Genomic DNA, 20,428 nt, shown 5'->3' with positions numbered 1-20,428 from the left:
GTAAGAAAGTTACACAGCTTATGATCCCCTTACACAACATTTTGAATCACAAATTATATACACGGAGAATAACAGATGAGTGGCTGCCAGGGGTTAGAGACGCAGTTGGGGTTGGGTATGAACAGGAGGTGTATCACCTGGGTGATGGGATGATTCTGTAAGTTCAAAGTGGTTACGTGAATCTGCACAGGATACAACAGCACAGAGCAACCACCCACGAGCACATGCACACGTGCCACACCGGAAGAGGCTTGTGGAGCATAGCAGAGTCGCTTTCCTGCTTGCATAGTGCACGGGGGCTACCCAGGACGTGACACTGGGGGAGGCTGGGAGAAGGGGGTACGGACCTCCTTGTCCATTTCTTTTTTGCCCAACTTCCTGTGAACCTGTAATTATTTCACATTGAAAGTTAAAAAAGAAAGCTGGGAGTATGTTTAGAGGGATCACATAGATCTTTGGAGGCATATATGTGGGGTGGAAATAGTAATGGAAACAAGCGAATATATCATTTTAGAGAACACAGATGCAGGAGTCATCAGCAAAAACATGGCTGTGAAGGCCAAAACGAAAGGCTTGGAAGCTTGGGCTCAAACTAGAGAACTTAGCACGGGAGGTGTGAGAGATCTGGAGGATGCTGGAGCTCAAGAGGCCAGGCTCGCTCAGAGAGCTGACAGGTCCCCACGTGGAACAGAAACAGGCCCTCTCTGGAAAGTCAGGCCTAAGGAACGGGCTCTGCACTACAAACCACCGATGACAAGAATTCAGCAGAGGGCAGCTGGTCTACCCAGGGAGCAGCACACACCGTCAATCAATTTACCTGAATCAGGTTAACCACCAGATGCCCAATTCATTCTCCAGCTCCGCCAGGGAAAGGAGAGAAAGGAAATCTGGGCCCTCTAGGCAGGGCTGACCGAGAAAGCACTGGGTTCGTTTTCAACAATACTCCTGGAGCAAACTAGGTGAGGGCTGGAGGAGAGGCGGCCTGAGAACTCCATACCCCAAGGAGCTATGCAGCACCCGCTTCCTGGAAACCCTCCCCAACCAGGGTGACCAGAGTGCAGAGTCCCCAAGGGCTCTGTCCCTGCTCCCCAGGGCGAGGGAGCACTAGCTAGAGCATAAAGAAAGAAGCCAGCTTACCCACAGGCATAAAAATGGAGCCAGACGGGTATGCTGGGACAAAAAAAAAAAAAAAAAATCACCAGGTGGTCAGGAGGCCTTTATTTTTGACTTCTGAGTAGATCCTCTTTTCCCAGGCATTATCCCAAACAAAAACTTGCCCCAGTTCAGCATGTAAGTCTGCAGAAACAGAACCCAAAAGGCTTCTTTACTTAAACCCAGCAAGAATCACAGCCCCATTCAAATGGGAATGGTCTTCCCTGGGAAACCATGGCTGAGAAACCATGGCTTTCAGAAATCAAGTGAACAAAACCAACTCAAGGCCACTGAATCAAATCCAGAAATAAACTCCAGCCAAGAACTCAGTACCACCACCTGGTTGCCTCAAATAACCCACAAATATCAAAGGTAATTGTCAATTAACTCAGGACCTAATTTCGAGAATGAAGGACAAATGGATGAAAATAACTATGCTTGTGCTATATTTGGAAATGGAAATATGTCCCTCTATCATTAAATCTCAGAATGGTGTGCTAGAAATAGACATTATTTTTTCCACAAGCTGACAGAGGATATGCTAGGTCTGGAAGGCAGGCTCACTAGTGAGATATAAAGGTAAGGGATACATCGTTTTGGTCTTCAAGGAACTTCGCATCCACCGTGAAAAACCAACAAATGACCGACACACACACAATACACACAAAAGCAGACATAGGTCTCTCTGCTGGTCCTTCATCTTTGTCCTGGCACATGACAGCTGGCCCGGGAGGCCCTCGGGGATGAGTGAACAAATGAATCAACAGTGGGAAAAAGCATTCAGGAGGACAGGAAGACAGGCAATACCGGGAGAGTTATAGTCAGAAGCGGTGTGAACGACGTGCCAAAGGAGAGCAGAGAGACTGAGAGGTAGAAGGCGAAGGCAAAGGCAGGAGGAGGAAACTTCACGTTAGGCTCGTCGGCATTCTCTTTAAATACTACTTTAAAAACATTTTAAACAAGAAACCAGGGAGTATCAGTCGTCACGCCTTCTGAAAGGAGGGGTAAAACATCTCCTGACTTGCTTTCAGAGGAGGAAAAAAAATGCAGGAAGGGTCCCAGAATGCTTCCAGATCTGGGGTGAAACTCCATCAACCACTTTCTGCATCTGACCTCAAGGTAGAAGATATTTCCTCTTCTCTCTTCCCAGGAATGGGTATTCTGTATTGCATCCTCTGGGATTAAGAGGGCAAGGCGTCCCGAGGTCTCGCTCAGAACCTAAGTGCTCGGTCGGCCACAACGCACAACCCCTGAGTCTCTCCCAGGTGGGGTTCTTAAGAAGAATTCCCGAGCCAGCACTGAGAGACATCACCTTGATCCAGCACCTTCAAGCTTAGTGGTTAATGATGCCACCTTCAATTACGTGCTCATCAGTGAGCCAGAAACGTGCCACAAAAGAGACAGGCCAACAGCTGTGCTCCACGTAAAGCGAGAGATCACCACCACCACGCGTCTGGAGTGAGAAGTCCACCTGCACACCAGGAGAGCCTTTGAAAGCTAGCTTCCAAAAAGCTTCATGTATTTGCCTAAATAAAAAAGACAACCCGCCTTTTCTATCTTCCTCTATGTAATTTTAAATTGCAGGGGCACCTGGGTGGCTCAGTTGGTTGGGTGTCCGACTTCAGCTCAGGTCATGATCTCACAGTTCATGGTTTCGAGCCACGCGTTGGGCTCTGTGCTGACAGCTCAGAACCTGGAGCCTGCTTAGGATTCCGTGTTTCTCTCTCTCTCTGCCCCTCCCCTGTTCACACGCTGTCTCTCTCTCAAAAAGAAATAAACCCTAAAAGAAAAATTTTAATTGTATGATCTGCTTGAGAAAAATTAGACAGCATAAATCTTTTAGCAACCTTTCATTCCTCTGATATGTTAAACTGTTTAGTAACTTTATGCAAACACGTATTTAATTAGCATGACTTCTTTACTTGGCCCTTCTGTCACTTTTAATCTCATTTTAAACTAATTAAATTTGTTCTAAACGAATCTGAATTTTCATTAAACGAATCTGAATTTTCATTAAATACCCAGTTTCACAACACAGTGACAGAAGAAATCATTCCTTCCCAAGAAAACCTACCAAGTACCCCTGTAGATGTTAAGGCCTAGATGCAGCACAGAGAAAGGAGACTGAGGAAAATTCTGGAGCTGGTCAGTAACAAATGAACCTACTATAAAAATGGCCGGGGCTAAAGACGAAGGCCAAGCACATCGCAGGGAAGAATCGAGCAGCGCTCCATGCCTGTGTGTGGCCAGCTTCACAGCATCTAACTCCCGGCTGCCTGGGACCGCTAGGCACTCCCCCAACTGGTCAGCTGGGGCACCCTTCCTCAGCCTCAGGTCACTTTAGGGCACACATTTAAGAAGAACCCAGTCAGGGTACACACGCTAGTTTCTCTGCCACTGTGATAGTTTTCCATATAACAGGAATGAACGCACTGAAAATTCTCCAGTTTTAAAGGGAACCACTTAACCTTTAAAACAGATTTGAGGTCTCCTTGGTCTACCAACTTCATCAATTCTAGAAGTTCCTACGGTGTAAGTCAATGAAAACAAAATGTGTTTTCACTTTTAAATAAATTCCCAAGCCTGGTAACAAGACAGATTCTACTGTTTGCTAACTGGAATGTTTTTATTATAAGATTCTTTTTCTTAAAAATGCTACTGATGTTATTAAAGCCAGTGAACTGAGACCCAGTCTCTGGGGAACAGCTCTTGCAAAACGCTTTCCTTCTAGTTTCCTTTAGTGTCTGCTTTCTGAAAACTGTAACCAAGCTGAAAAGGTGATGTAAATCATATATACTGCTTCACGAAGTCCTCTCCGTCCTAAAGTCAAGCTAAATCTTTACAAATCCTGCTTGAGAATATTCCTTGGCACGTCACAGAGACAAACAGCAGATTAGGGACACGCAGTGGCAGACCTTCCTCTCTCTCCAGAGGCACAGGCTACCTGAGGCCACGGTGCCCCCTGCAGCTCAAGTGACGAGCTTCACCCCCCAGCCACTGTGCTTCCCTACGAGGAGGCTGCTCAGAGCTACTTGCTGCTGTCTGTCTGTCTGTCTGTCTGCCGCACCTGGAAGAGCGAAGGCACAGTCTGCTTTTTCACACACATCACCTTCTCCCTCTCGGCCTGGGTGTCCAAATGCATGAGGTAAAGAGTTGCTGACATCAACATTGAAGGGAAAGAGAGAGAAACACACAACTGTACTGCAACAGGTGGGCATAAAGAAAGTTCCAGAAGGCGCAGGGGAAACAGCTGACCCTGCCTGGAGCAGTGAAGGGAAGCCGTATACCCAAGTTTCAGGGGCGCCCGAGCGTCACAGGTTTGGGGACACTGCTGAGTGTGACGGGCTGCAGGCAAAGTGGAGACCGGACCGTTAGGATGCAGAGAGGTTTCAGGCCAGTGCCCCACGTACATAAGGAATCACTGACGGTTCAAAAGCAAGGCTATGACCCGATCAAATCTCTATTTCTGTGGCAGTGTTGCAGGAGGCTGGAGCGAGAGCGGCCAGAGGCAGGGACACCCACTGGTGGCTACGGCCTGACCGGAGCTGAGGGAAGAACTCACAGCTGGCTGCACCCGTGACCAGAAACCGCTGCGGACAATCGTACCATTGGTAAGTCTCCTCAGAATTACCATGTGTGCTCGGAAAAAAACCAAAAACCTTCTTTTGGGGCACCTGGCTGGCTCAGTCAGATAAATGTCCGACTCTTGGTTTCGGTTCAGGTCCCGATCTCACAACTGGTGAGTTCAAGCCCTGAGTCGGGCTTCACTGTAAGTGAAGAGCCTGCTTGGGATTCCCTGTCTCCCTTTCTCTGCCCCTCCCGGCTCGCTCTCGGTCTCTCTCTGTCTGTCTCTCTCTCACAAAAATAAACAAGCGTTTAAAAAAAAAAGCAGTTTCGGGGCACCTGGGTGGCGCAGTCGGTTAAGCGTCCGACTTCAGCCAGGTCACGATCTCGCGGTCCGTGAGTTCGAGCCCCGCGTCAGGCTCTGGGCTGATGGCTCGGAGCCTGGAGCCTGTTTCCGATTCTGTGTCTCCCTCTGTCTCTGCCCCTCCCCCGTTCATGCTCTGTCTCTCTCTGTCCCAAAAATAAATAAAAAACGTTGAAAAAAAAAAAAAAAAAAAAAAAGCAGTTTCTTCGTAAATACCGTAAAGTCTTTTTTAGTTATGGCATTATTAAGGGCAGGCAGAGAAGCTGGCGGCAGTGGTGTTCTGCTCTGAGAGCCTCCCCAGGCCCACACAGCGCCGGCTGCTGCAGAAAGGGCTGCCTGCGCAGCAGAGGACAGCAGAGCCCATCACCGGCCTGGGTGGGCCGAGGCCTCAGGGTCTGTCTCCAGGCTGCCACACAGGCTCACAGAGTTTCAGAGTAAGAGGGAAGTATGGGTTTCTGGGAGCCAAGCCTTTAAGTGATGAACGGCCTGGGCGACAACTAACTGCCCAAGATCCAGAACTGGCGGTGAGGTTCCTTCCCTTTGAGCACAGTTCCCGCTTCCTGGTCTCTGACGCCCCTCCCGCGGTCCTTGGGCGGCCCTACACTTTCCAGATCCTTCTTCCCAGCCTGTGTCTATAAGCTTTCATGTGCTCAATCTCAGATCACCTGGAAGGGCTCCTCATCTCCAATTTACAAAGAGCTGTGAAGTAGAGAGGTTTTTTTTCCCTTCGCAAGAAGATGCAGTGAAAGTTGACATCTTTAGTCAATCTGTAGTCCTACCGAAAACTTTAGATTACGTCTTTTTTCTCCTAAAAAGCTACACGAGCTTAATTGTAATTTTGTAGGATTTCTGCTAAGAATAACATACACGTACACAAGGTATAGTTAGTACCCACCTATTTTCATGTACCAAATAACATGATCTTTTACAATGACAAGAGCATACCTATGAAGTCAGCACTAGTATCCCGATGGCCATGTTGGGTTTGGCACATTTAAGTTCAATATTATGTAGAATTCACTTTTATCAGGATCTGAGAGTGGTCACACAGTCCGATAAAATCATGTCAACCGTGACACTGGCCACATGACAGCCTTACCCACGGAAAGGAAACCAAGCTGTGACCACAGTCACAGCTAAGATGGACACGCTCTGTCCTCTCTCCAAGTTAAAGGCCCCTCTACCAGCTCCAGGCTTCCCTGCTCACCTCCTGCTCCACACCCCTCCCTGGCCAGCCCAGGCCTCACGGGTCCGCTCCCGACAGACACGCAGGCTTCCACGCTGGCGAAGACAAGCAAGGAGCCAGCAGCCTAGAGCACAGTCCCCCGTGCATGCCGACCCGCTCAGGTCGAAAGCCTTCGTCTCATGGCTCACCACCTCCGGTCCACTTTCTCACATCACAACCAGTCCACACTCTTCCCAAGGGGTTCAAAGGGCCTTTCAGAGCCAGGCTCCGTCGTGCATCCCGATGCCTTACCTCCTTGACATGGCTGTGAAACGAGACCGACATGTCCAGCAGGATCTTCCGCTGCTCGACACGCCGAACAAAATCTTGTATCCGGTCTTCAAGCTGATGGGCAGCCTGATAAATCTCTTCTGGGTCACATTCCCCGGTCTGAGCCAGCTGTTCTGCTGCTTCCAGTAATTTATCCGCGTTGGTATATGTGTTCTGCACAAGAGAAAATCCAGAGGAATAGAAGGTGAATTAGAAAAAACCCAGCTGGCCATCACCCATGGCAACTGAGTCACTTTGGAACACTCCAGATCACTGCTGCAAATTAAACAGAAAAAATATGAAGGGAAGAGAGGAGTTAAGGAGTTCAGTGTACCTCTATCAGCAGCCTTTTCCATTACTGTTCTAGATTGTTAAACTCTGAGCCTTCCGTCTGAAGTGGAGACAGGGTATCTACAGGCGGCTGTGGCTGTCCCATGACTCACAGAGGGCTTTCGGCTTTGTGCTGCAGCACATCCAGAAGATAGCACACAGCACAAATGCCCACTTCACTTTCCCTTCCAGTCTTATGACGGAGTGCAGAGTTCCAGTTTTGTCTTTCAGTATGACATACGGTTTTATAATTCCCCAAGTGCAAGTGGAAAGACTGGGTTCCAAGTACAAGTTGCTGTCTTCTTTAACATGTTTCTACTTACCGGTAATTCTGTGCTTCTCTCTCTTCTACTTAAGAACACATACTTTTTTAAGAAAAAAGGAAATAACCATAATGGCTTATACAAACTAGCTAAAGTTTTAGAGAGCTTAAAGCTATGTGTAAATAGGTACCTAAAATACCCTGAAAATTACTCCATTTTGATCCATGATAAATGAAAAGCTGCAAATGGGTCCCCCAAATAAAGAGGTGTACCAGAGAGGCGCCCCTGCTCATGGAAATGCTGGAGAGAGGGCAGGCCGGCAGGGGCTGGGGGCAGCCAAGAGTGGGAGGGCTTCAGCAACGTGCAAGAACAGAGGGAAGGCCCGTAGAGCAGGCTGAGGTCCCTTTTAGAAACAGGCAGAGTCCTCTGTCCTTCTCGAACATGTCAGTCCTGCAGCTGAGCAGGGGCAGCGTCTCATCAGTGGACAGAGTGTGGGGCAGTGTCCCTGCAGAAAGCCTGCGCCTGGGAAGGATGAGGACACCCCTGCATGGGCAGCCTCCCACTGGGGGGACATCCATCTACTGAAACAACACATTAAGGATAAGGAGGGGCAGTGTCCTTAGTTCAGAAAAGGAAGTGACAGATGTGGAAAAGGAGAAAAGCTGAGCTAGCCCTATAGTACCAGGCTGGAATTAGATGGATGCGTGCGATACATGGTTCTACAGACACATGTGGGAATGTTTGCGTTTGTACACACGCACACTCCTCTTTCCCTCCTCCAATGAGAAGGCCCAGGAGCAGCCACGGCCCAACAGCAGTTAAGCATTCCTAGTACCCAGATTTCTACCTGGAATGGCCATTCTCCTCTACAAGGAACCAGGGCTCTTGGAGATATGGCTGACTCGAGGCTGGGATGGGACAAAGCACAAGATGAGCCTGAAATATCTTATTGTATCCAGAAGGAAGGAGATGCTTGAGAACAATGTGGGTAGGTCAGGCCACAGAGGTTAGCTTGAGGGGGCTCCCACTGGCCAAATCAGGGACAATCTGAGAGTAAACAGTGAGACTAACAGAGTATAAGCCACCAATGCAAAGGAAAGCACGAGTCCATACGGACATAAGTAAATAAATAAAACTAGACGAGGAACAGGATATTTATAGAATTTCAAAGGAGCTCCCCACTAAGTGCTTGTTAATTACCGAGGGGGAGAGACTCATCCCACAGTGGAGAAGTCTGGCAGACACCACTTCAACCCAGAAGTCAACGCGAGGACCACAGGTAGCGGGACAAATGAAAACCGGGTGTCGCCCAATGGGACAGCACAAGGACACGGCAGCATGTCTAGGACACGCCCAGCCGAAGACATATAACTGGAGTCTAATCGCGAGGAAGCATCAGACAAACCCAAAGGGAGGATCATTCTCCAAAATAATGGGCCTGAAATACTCCAAAGGTCAGAAAAGTTTAGGCACGACCAAGGAGGTGCTACCAATGCAAGGACCTTGGAAATGTGACCACTCGATGCCACTGGTGACTGTGCACCGGGTCCTTCAGCCGTAAGGACATGCCCGGGGCTGAGGGTTAGGAGGTAGGCACGTCGCAGTGCCAGCCTCCTGATTCTGACAGTGATAAGTGGGTGCACAGAACAGCGTCCCTCCTTGGTGGGAAAAGGACGCTAAAGTCAGCAGTTCAAGGGAGAGTTACGTTCTCTGTGCTATCTGTCCAATGTTCCTGCAAGTTGAAAAAACATCGAAGGCAGCTATAAATACAGCATGGTAAGTATGAGATGGTCTCAGTAAGGAGGACGCTGACGCACAGAAACAGAGGGAGGGGTTCCCCTGGCATCAGGGTGGGGGGGCAACGCCCCACCCCACGCAGGCCACAAGCAGCATCTACGGGGAATTTAACCTTGACAATAAAAGCTAACTGAAAGCAGTCTGTTCTGTTGTCATCAGCACAGGCTGAACACCCAGCTCTCCCAGCTCCACACGAGCCACCGTCCTGAGCCCTTGCTGCACCTCGGGTGTGAGCCCGACCACAGCCCCTGCCGCAGGTAAGGAAATGAGGCCCGCGGGGCAGTCACGAGGCCCAGAGGACAAGGTTGGCGGGCGTGGGAGCAGGAGTCGGCCCGGTCTGAGGGTGCGGACTGTGCCCACGACCCCCCACGGACTGTTCGGCTCGCGGGAGCCCCCCAGCAGGGCTTCAGGCAGCACGGTGTGCGTGCTGCTGCGAGGCAAGGTTCACCACTGCCTCTGCCCATCAACGTCAACCGGAACCACCATCTTCGGGGGACTTCTCTTTTTGGTATTCTTCACTATCAACACAGGATCTTTCAGAGTTCTCTTTAGAAATGAGCAAAGAGATGTCAAAGGATCCCTTAAAATATACTAATTATGACCAGAATTGGAAAATGCACATACATACATTTTGCATATTTTTTGGAAACAATTATCTGAAGTAATTCGAAAGCACAGTCAGTTCCCTGTCTGAATGCAGAACTTACCAGCGCATGAAAGGGCTGTCTGTACATTCAACAAAACATATTTGGAAGCTCGGTTATAACAATCCCTGCACAGAGAAACAGTGACACAGCCCACTTCAAAAGAGCTTTGGAAAGCAGAAGCGTGACTCTGGACCTCCGCATGGCTGAGGCCCAGTCCAGCAGCCTGCCAGGGAGGACCGTGACAAGAAGCCCTCCACACGCAGACATCTCGCTGCTCGGGGCCTCCGGGTGCCGGGATGGAAGGGCTCACGGCAGAGGCCAGAGCTCCAACACCAGTCACGTCACAGACTCGGTGCCCCTGAGCCACAGGCTGCAGACATTACTGCTTTACGGATGGATGAGGGGGCATAATGTCCTGATGAGGATGCTATTAACAACAATAAAAAGTAAGGGCAGAAACTCTTGGAGACAAGAGGAGCCTAAGCAGACAGGACAGCCACATGCAATGCGGCATCCTGGAGGCGGCGCTAGAAACAGGGGGAAACTCAGGGAATCTGAACAAAGGAAGGGCTTCAGTTCACAGCAGCAGCTCAGTATCCGACAACTGTAACAAACCTGCCATAGTAATAAAGAGTAAGCATAAGGGAAGCTGGGGACAGGGTATGGGAACTCTCCCCATCATTTTCACAACTTTTCGGTAGACCTAAAACTGGTCTAAAAAATAAAGTATATTTAAAAAATACACGTGGTTAGCAATCCCCATCAAAATAACACCAGCATTCTTCACAAAGCTAGAACAAATAATTCTAAATTTGTGTGGAACCACAAAAGATCCTGAATAGCCAAAGTAATGTTGAAAAAGAAAACCAAAGCTGGAGGCATCACAATCCCAGACTTCAAGCTATACTATAAAGCTGTAATCATCAAGACAGTATGGTACTGGCACAAGAACAGACACTCAGATCAATGGAACAGAGTAGAGAACCCAGAAATGGACCCACAAACGTATGGCCGACTAATCTTTGACAAAACAGGAAAGAATATCCAATGGAATAAAGACAATCTCTTCAGCAAGTGGTGCTGGGAAAACTGGACAGCCACATGCAGAAAATTGAACCTGGACTACTTTTCTTACATCATACACAAAAATAAACTCAAAATGGATGAAAGACCTAAATGTAAGACAGGAAGTCATCGAAATCCTAGAGAAGACAGCAAGCAAAAACCTCTTTGACCTCAGCCACAGCAACTTCTTGCTCAACACATCTCCGGAGGCAAGGGAAACAAAAGCAAAAATGAACTATTGGGACCTCATCAAAATAAAAAGCTTCTTTCTGCACAGCAAAGGAAACAATCAGCAAAACTAAAAGGCAATCAACAGGATGGGAGAAGATATTTGCAAACGACATATCAGATAAAGGCTTAGTATCCAAAATCTATAGAGAATTTACCAAACTCAACACCCAAAAATCAAATAATCCAGTGAAGAAATGGGCAAAACACATGATATGGACACTTCTCCGAAGAAGACATCCAGACGGCCAACCGACACGTGAAAAAATGCTCAACATCACTCATCATCAGGGAAATACAAATCAAAACCACAATGAGGTATCACCTCACACCTGTCAGAATGGCTAACATTAACAACTCAGGCATCAACAGATGTTGGCGAGGATGCGGAGAAAGAGGATATCTTTTGCGTTGTTGGTGGCAATGCAAGCTGGTGCAGCCACTCTGGAAAACAGGATGGAGGGTCCTCAAAAAACTAAAAATAGAACTACCCTATGTCCCAGCAATTGCACTGCTAGGTATTTATCCAAAGGATACAGGTGTGCTGTTTCAAATGGGCACATGCACTCCCATGTTTATAGCAGCACTATCAACAATAGCCAAAATATGGAAAGAGCCCAAATGTCCATTGAGAGATGAATGGATAAAGAAGATGTGGTATATATATATATATATATATATATATATATATATATATATACACATACATACATATACAATGGAGTATTACTCGGCAATCAAAAAGAATGAAATCTTGCCATTTGCAACTACATGGGTGGAACTGGAGGGTATTATGCTAAGCAAAATTAGTCAAAGACATCCTATGACTTCACTCATGTGAGGAATTTAAGATACAAAACAGATGAACACAAGGGAAGGGAAGCAAAAATAATGTAAAAACAGGGAGGGGGACAAAACATAAAAGACTCTAAATATAGAGAACAGAGGGTTGTTGGAGGGGTTGTGTGTGTGTGGGGGGATGGGCTAAATGGGTAAGGGGCATTAAGGAATCTACTCCTGAAATCATTGTTGCACTATATGCTAACTAACTTGGATATAAACTTAAAAAATAAATAGAAAACAAAGAAAAAAATTCATCAACAGGAAATTAAATAAACTGTGGTTTTTTAGTACAACAAAATATCATGTAGATATTAATAACCCCCCCCAAAAAAATATATGTTTATGTAGTTGACCCTTGAACAACGCATGTTTGAACTGCATGGGTCCAAAGGTACATGAGTTGTTTTTTTTCTGATAAATACAGTACTGCAAATATACCTTCCTTATGATTTTATTAACATTTTCTTTTCTAGCTTACTTTAGCATAAGACTATGGTATAGAACACACACAACATACAAAATATGTTAATTGACTATTTATGTGATCAATCAGTAAGGCTTCCTGCCCGCAGTAGGGCTATTCGTGAAGTTTTGGGGAGTCAAAAGTTGTATGTGTAATTTCAACTGCACGGAGGGCTGGGAACCCTCGCCCCATGTTGTTCAAGGTTCAGCTGCATGTGTGTATATGTATGCAACACATACACACATAAATAGCACATTTTCTTAAAAATTTTTAATGTTATTTTTGAGAGAGAGAAACACAGAGTATGGTGGGGGAGGCGAAGAGAGGGAGGGAGACACAGAGTCTGAAGCAGGCTCTAGGCTTCAGCTGTCAGCACAAAGCTCGATGTGAGGCTCGAATTCACAAACTGTGAGATCATGACCTGAGCAGAAGTTGGATGCTTAACCAACTGAGTCACCAAGGCGCTGCATGCATAGCAGCTTTTTTTTAAAAAAGCTTTCACCTGTTGGGGCACCTGGGTGGTTCAGTCGGTTAAGCATCTGACTCTAGGTTTTGGCCCAGGCCATGACCTCACAGTTCATGAGACTGAGTTCCAGGTCAGGCTCTGCCCTGAAGGTGCAGAGCCTGCTTGGGATTCTCTCTCTCTCTCTCTCTCTCTCTCTCTCTCTCTCTGCTCTTCCCTTCCCCACTTGCACACACTCTCTCTCAAAAATAAACATAAAAAAAAAGTTTTCACCTGTGAAACAATTCTTGAGCAGTTTCTACAACGACCTCACCCAGACGTCTTCTTGTGAGAGGCTGGCTCGGGGCCACTCGGTGCAGCCCGTGGGCACAGAGCAAGCTCTCCCTGCGAAGCTAACAGCATCAAGAGCCCCTGCTACAGAGGATCCCACACGCTGCCTACGAAGGTTCTCTGACCATCGGAGGCTCAATGTGAGGTGACTTTTCTGGGGATGATGGCTTCATGGAGACCTCTGCTGCCCCCCACGGAGCCTCACCCGGGAGTGGCTCTGCACCTCTGAGCAGAGGATGACGGGGCTTCGGCACTGAAAGAAGCCAACAGAGGATCATGCTTAGGCTGCGCACACACTTTTTTTAGGTGCTAAATCCCTATTTTCTATTGTCACCACAGCCATGAAGTCGCTTACGTCGCATGTGTGATAGGAGGATCCAGACGTGATACTGCCTCCCACCACTGAACATTTTGTTTCTGAAGGCTTTTCCACCTCTTTTCCAGCAGGGAAGGATATCTGAGACAATAACCGCCATAAACGAACAAGTACATGTTTTAATTTTGAAGGACACTGAAGAGCATTTACTCAGCCCCACTTCTCACTTCACACTTGAGGAAATGAGCCCACACGACGGATTCCATGGCTTTCCCTCAGGCCCCACGAGGCGCTGGTGGAACCAGGGTCAGCACGCAGGGTCTCTGACACCCACGGCCTTCCTGCGGCCGGGACACACCCCGGACCCGCGTGCCACAGAAGAAAACAGATTTCCAACGCGCTGACGGGCATACTGATCACACACGCTGACCTCAGAGCCGCCGGCCCAGGCGCAGCAAGCCCCACCACGAGGACGGCAAGCACGCGAGGCGCAAAGGGGAAGTAACTTGCCCAAGTGAGTCAGGAGGGCCAGGATTGTACAGACAACAAATGCCCAGGCCAGGGTTCCTCTTGCAAGGGGAAATTCAGAACTTCAATTTCTGCTCAAGGGGAGGTGGTGTCAGGGAGATGTTTTAGAGCCTGAAGAGGCCAGACCACTCCTCCCTTCTGCCTGCCATCCTGTCTCCGAGGGCATCTCTCTGTGGGTCCGGTCCTTCCTCGGAGAGGTGGGCCACCATTCCCCGTGCTGAGGATTAGAGGAGACAGTGTAAGGGCTGGGCCAGGGTGAGCGCTGATCGGTTTCCTCTTTTCTGGAGAAGTAAATTAAAATTGCATAAGTGCTGGGACTCAGGAAACACTGCAGGGCAGTTCAGATCTTCTTTTCCCTACAGACCCTTGACTGCAACAGTCTGGGACTACCAGAAGATGGCCAGAGGCGACATTTACATAGAATGCAGTGAAAAAGATGGGTTTTCTTGATCTCATTTCAAGGAATAAACACTTCTATTCCATTTCTTTTGTTTTAAAAAACAACAAAGTATGCATATGGAAAACTCTCGAGGTCTTTTATAATAATGTGACAAACGAGAATGATGAGCCAGTACATCTACAACCCATACTAAAAACCCCAGTGTCCTTAATTGTTTAATCGGCCCATTAAGTCCCGGGAATCAAAGCACAGGACACAAGCCTGCCCCCCACCCCGGCCAAACAGGTGATACGGAGCTGAAATGCACTACAACACGATCAAACTCGTAACGCTAAGAGCGGCACCGAAAAAGTCTATATGCCATATATTTAGGTACAGCAAAAAAGCAAGTACTGACTGCTATCTACACGTGCTAGCGTTTTACCAGAGAAACAATTCTGTGGGGAGCAGAAAAGGGGAAGGTTCTAGGCAAGGAACTGACACATATGAGCACCTGCTGAGTGCCAGGCATATTGTCTATGCAGTCTTATCCCAGCTACCTGGTGAAGGTAGCGATTAGGAATTGTTTTACAGGTAGGAAAACTGAGGCTTGGGTAGATTGAGGAACTTGCCCATGGTCATGAAAGCAGTGGAGGCATTAATAAAGCTAAGAAGTGTTTTTAAAAGGTAAATTGGAGATCTTGTAAGCACATGCCAACCTGAAGGAAACCCCTGATAGTAGACACCAGCCCTAAATTCTCCACTACTAATTTATTTTAAAAGAGAAAACACTACATCTTATGTTTCAAAACAATCACACAGCAAGATGGCAGCCTCGTGTACAGGAGCAAGCATCCACTAACTGCAGCCAATCAGAAATTTAGGGCATATGCTAAAAATGTGGAAGCATTCTGTGTATTCACATGTTAAGGACCAGGTATCCGCAAAAGAGGACCATGAGTTCAGAAGCGACCAGGGAATCGGGAGAATGCACCTGATAATCTGCAGAAAATCTTGCCCAAATATAATGTCTCCTGCTTTCCTAAATGCCACACTTCCTGATCCTGGAAGATGAGATGATTCCATGGCACATATAAAGTTGTTGACAGAATCGGCTTCATGGAGAATACGATCACGACAGGCTACACCTTCGGAAGGCGATCTGAATCTCGAGAGGTAAGCACACGGGAGGGAAGGCAGTGTAAGCTCACAGGACAGACACCCGTGGGAAGACGCCGTGCCAGAGATTTACTAATCGCATCCAAGACATCTGTGCTCCCCCAACCGGCTTCTTCCTTGAACCAGAGTTTTCTGGGCTTGACTGGCTGTTGTAATCACAGCTTCTGAAATCTAAAAAGGCATGCTAACTTGAATACCCACTTAGAAGGTAAAAGAGAAAACGCCTGCCAAAGAGCATCTCCCTTTGCACAGTCATCTTCAGAGAGCTTCGTGTGGAAAGCGTGGATTTCTTCTTTAAAGCTCCTGCGTGAAGACGAGCTGCGACGTGCTGCACGCGCCACCCTGGAAATGCGTCGGCAAGAAGAAATAACCTACTCACGATCGCTGTACAACACGGAGGAGGAGTGGATCTTCACATCAGTAGAGAGGAGGTTCCAGCCTCTGCCAGAGTGCTGGCAAAACTGATCCACGTGCCTCCTGCTGTGACTCTGGTGCCTGAAACAAAGCCCCAGCCGGGGGCTCCCGCTGGGAGCCTGATGCCTGAAGACGCTGTGCCAGGCTGTGCAACCCGTTTCCACCAAGCTAATCCGACCCTCCTCTCGGGTTCCTCCTTCCCGGAACGCCAGAATTGTTCTCCATAAAAAATCTATGTTTAGTACGTTTTAAATGAATTCAACCGTACGACTTTCACCACTTCCTTTTCGGGTCTTGTTACGTTACTTCATTGTATGCCTCAAGTCAGTGTTTTGAAGAAGTTGACTGTACGAAAAGTGTATTACATAAATTGCTAATTCTAGAGCTCTAAAGACCATTTAGAATTCATCCCACAAAGGACCCTTCAAAACATGACCCTAAGAACAACGTAGTCAACCTTGAACAACTACAGAGCAAGTGCAAAAAGGAAGTCTCTTCTCCCTAAACCCCCCCGAATGGTTTTACTTTTGTGAAAATGTTCCAGAAAATGAAACATGGCCCCTTATTAAACACTAACAATACCTCTGCTCCCATATTTAAGGTGCCTCCAAAGGCCATCCTGCCCCCAAAATACATAAATATAAAAATAAAAATATAAATATAAATATAAGCTTTGGTCTCTGCCCTAATCGCTTCCGTTGTAATTTGTTTGGACAGAAATCCGTCAAAGAGGGGAGGGCAGAGAAGAAAAGGTGGTAGAGCTCCCTCCAGGGGCCTCACTCCCGGTGCTGCAGCAAGACCGAGGAGGTAGTTCCTTGGGAAGAGCCAGAAAGCCTCAAGGAATGAAGCTACACACACAACGTGTAGTTCTGCCTCGATACCAAGGCCACCGTCTGTGTGTGTCCAGACCAAATCCACTGCACATGGTCTTAACAAAGCCAGGCTCCTTATGGAGCTGTCTCGCAGCCAAGAGGTCTTCTGGCTTCAAGTACTAGTAAAAAGCAATCTTTGTTATTAACCACGGTACAGGGGCCAGAAAAAGAAGTCCACCCTGTATCTTCAGATCTTATGCACCCCCCGCCCATTTTATTTGTGGCCAGTTCTTAATCACACGGGGCCGTCCCTCTACCTACATGGCCTGATGGTGTACTCAGAGGCAGAGCAAACTGCTTTTAGAGCTACTCTGAAATGGTTCACGGGGTCTCCTCTGAAATTTGTCATGTCTCTATGCACATGGCTGCCACGCCCCGGACCCTCGACCTCCACTACCATCTCCCTAGAGCCTATGACGGAACAAGAAGTTGCCACACATCTGTGGACACGACAGACCAGAGATCTCCCTCTAAAGCGAGTGGAGGGGAATTACATAAATGGCGGGGGTCCCAGTTCCTGGTCAACCACGACAGCCTGCTGAATGCCCGCTCTGAGCAGCAGCGCCCGACCGTGCATGCAGTTTTATCAGGGACAGGTAGGGCTGGGCTGCAGGAGGCCTCGGGAGACAAGCAGGCACAGCAAAGTGGCACAACACACTTCTAAAGCCACCTGGTAGCTAAAAAATACAGAAGAATCAAGTGATGTTCTTCAAGAGAGGGGAGGGCCTATAAATATTTAGGGCCAGAAAGAACTAAAAGAGGGAGAAGTTGGAGATGCCAGGAAAAGAGGTCGTAATTGAAGGGCCCATGTAATGGCAGTGGGTGGAGACAGTAGAGAGCGGACACACGGGGACATGGCCATGTTCAGGGTGGAGCTCAGAGCCTGCACCCAGCAGCGGGTGGGCAAGAGAGAGAGGCCCACAGACAGAAGAGGTCGGCAGTCTGCACACGGCTCCCCAAGCCCCAGCCCAGCCTCCAACCTTGCTGGCCACATGGTGGTGCTGCTCAATAGTCCCACCTACCTGATGTCCCCCATGACTGCTTCTAGTATCTTCTCCTTCTGTCACCAAGCTGAATTTTACAAACTGCAGGTGTCTGCTTAGACATCAACAACTGCCAGGGAAAGGCCTCTGACAGGTGGCCATGCCTATTCAGAAGGACCTGCTCTGGCCTGCTGCTACCCACCCTCTGTCCCCCACACCCTGTGGCTGTCAGAGTGCCTGACACATGGCCAGTAGCCCTCCAGAGGGAGGGAGAGTGGATGCAGATGTTTGCAAAGTGAACAGAAGTATATTTAAGGCTTCTTTTGAAGCAGAGCTCAGATCTGGGGTTGTTAAGCACTTTCAGTGTAAGGGGAAGTGGGTAGGGCACCCCTTAGAGTCCCAGGGACAATGAGCAGTGATAAGGAAGGAATGGGACTCAGCTGGGTAGAGGCAGGAGCCTCTCTCTGAGGAGTAAAAAGCAGACCACAGCTAAGGTGCTACTTTAGCCCTTGGCTTGCCCTAGAAACCTTTGGGCAGAAACATTCTCTACAAAGGAAGTCTGCTCACTCTTGCTGCCCCCTGAGAACCTGTGTTCACAGCTCTGATGGTGACCTTAGACCCAAGGAAATGAGTTTTCCATGAAAACTAGAGTAACGTCAGCCATACAAGAGACTTGTGTAATTTACAATGGAAGGCGGCACAGGAACTGGAGGGAGAAGGGTTGATGGGGTGCCGGTCACACGAGAACATTCGGTGGACCATTGTTGTCCCCGTCAGAGCAAGCTCGGGACAGCCCAGCCTGCCATCACGGGTGACCATACTATTTGGGAGTTGGGGGGGGGGGTGTTCCCCATCTCCAGAGCCTGGCTGTTGGCAGTTCTGCCTCCAACTTTCTTTGGGGCCCCAAGTCTCCACTCATATGACACAACCTTCCTATCCATCCCCAAACCACGTCGGCCACGGCAGTAGCTTATCTCACAGAAAACACGAAGGGGAGATAAAAGCACATTTTCCACATTTCTTCTGCTGTAAGACGAAGGCGAAATATTTTCCACCAGGCATGAGGTAGGGACACCACAAACAAAACAGACAAGAAAAGCGCTCCAAAGGTGCCTCTTGGTTGTAGCAAGGCTGCTGGACACACAATCTCCTCTGGCTCATTTCTTGAGATGAGGAAAGCAGAAATGTTGGGATTGGCACTTTTATTTCCTATGTGAGGATGTGTAAAGAAGGTAACTTGTTAAAGGCATTTTCACTGAACAAGACTTAAGTGCAGACTGTTTTGTTATCCTGTAACTCAGTCCCAGATTCAGTTTCCCAAATGAGTATGGACCCAAACCCTCTGTCGTGCAAAACCTGTGGACACATGGCCACAGTTTACTCCTACTGTGACTTACAGAAGAGACCATGCTGCTGGACGTATACTGACACTCTTCCTTTTATAAGGGAAGAATCTCTTCCTTTCTAATAATGTTTTCAGGCTTTCCAGCCTATTTGCATAATATTAATATCCCTAAATCAGTTTTATTTTGGTTAATATTTGCCTGGCGGACCTTTCTCTAACAGGTTATATACTTCCAAATTTCCTGGGTATTTATGCATTAGGTGTGCCCTCTGAAAAAAACATATAGCAAGATTTTTAAGAAATAATCAATCTTTTGTCTCTTAACAAAAGTAAAATGGTAAAATCTATTTTGCATTTACTGTAATTACCGATACTTATGAACAAGTTACTACACCTTATTTTGCGATTTCAATGGTGATTTTTGTTTTCCTTGTTTCTTTTGTTTCCACCAGACCCATAGGTGTGAATTTTTCTTTTTTTTCAGCCAGTTTTCTGTACTTCCTTCCCTCCTACGCTTACTAGGAAGTGATGCTTTCCATCCCTATGCTGTCAGTGGCTACTGCACACTTGAGTTTACAAGTGTCAGGTAAGCAGAAGGTCCTGCCACCCTCGGAACCTTCCATCTCCCATGTTAGAGTGTTCTGACACATTAGTCCCACTCTGCTTTTAACAGTCCCCAAACCCACTATCTGCTGTCTACATGGTCAATCCTTTGATTTACAAATACGTTTACCAATTTCTATGCTCATTCTTGATCCTAGTCCTTTCTTTTCATACTTCCCTTTTTATTCATTTAACTAACTCATTCAGTACCTATCTGCTGATCACCTAAGTATGCCAGGCATTGCCCTGGGTTGCAGTCATAGAGAAGTGAACAAAACAAAGTCCCTATTCTCGTGGTGTCCGTGTTACAGTGGGTACTTGTGTTACTAATACTAAACTGTATGCTTTAGTTCTTCTGGTTAAGTATTGGAGTAGCAAACTCTCTCACTCTCGGTCTACACTTTATCCTCATCATTGAATGACAGTTCAGCTGGATCTGGAATTCCAGACTATTCTACCAACTTCCAGAACCTGTGGTTGCTGGTGAAAAGTCGGCTGTCTTTCTAACAGCCCTTCTCACTGGGGTTCTTTGGTCATTTCTCCCTTCTTGATTTTACACTTTGTCTTCGATGTTCCTCAGTTTTGCCACAACGTGCTTCGGTTTGGACATGTCTTACTAGACGACTTCTTTTTAAAGTAACTTTCCCCACACCTCCTTATAACTTCCATTTAATATGGAACAGACACACACACACACATCACATTATTGCAATTTCTCCCTCCTTCACTCTGCTTGCAAAAAAAACAAAAACAAAAAAAAGTCCAAAAAAACCACATTTACCAAGTAATAAGTCGTAGGAGTGCC

At 47.5% G+C, this 20,428-nt stretch overlaps 1 protein-coding gene across 6 annotated transcripts in view; it reads right to left on the bottom strand.

Annotated features, from left to right (window-relative positions):
* Window positions 1–20,428, bottom strand: part of TRIO (trio Rho guanine nucleotide exchange factor) — a 357,996-nt gene that overhangs the window by 151,244 nt on the left and 186,324 nt on the right. For all 6 annotated transcript variants that reach the window (XR_009257727.1, XM_058715900.1, XM_058715891.1 and 3 more), the window contains exon 11: window positions 6,558–6,749. Coding sequence is in view for 5 of the 6 variants with exons in the window: in XM_058715900.1 (XP_058571883.1) it covers window positions 6,558–6,749 (192 nt within the window). In the remaining variant the exon portion in view is untranslated. The remainder of the gene's footprint in view (window positions 1–6,557; window positions 6,750–20,428) is intronic.

The sequence above is a fragment of the Neofelis nebulosa genome, chromosome 1 (genome assembly GCF_028018385.1).
Source record: "Neofelis nebulosa isolate mNeoNeb1 chromosome 1, mNeoNeb1.pri, whole genome shotgun sequence".
Lineage (NCBI taxonomy): Eukaryota > Metazoa > Chordata > Mammalia > Carnivora > Felidae > Neofelis > Neofelis nebulosa.
This window is presented reverse-complemented; position numbering and strand designations above follow the sequence as displayed.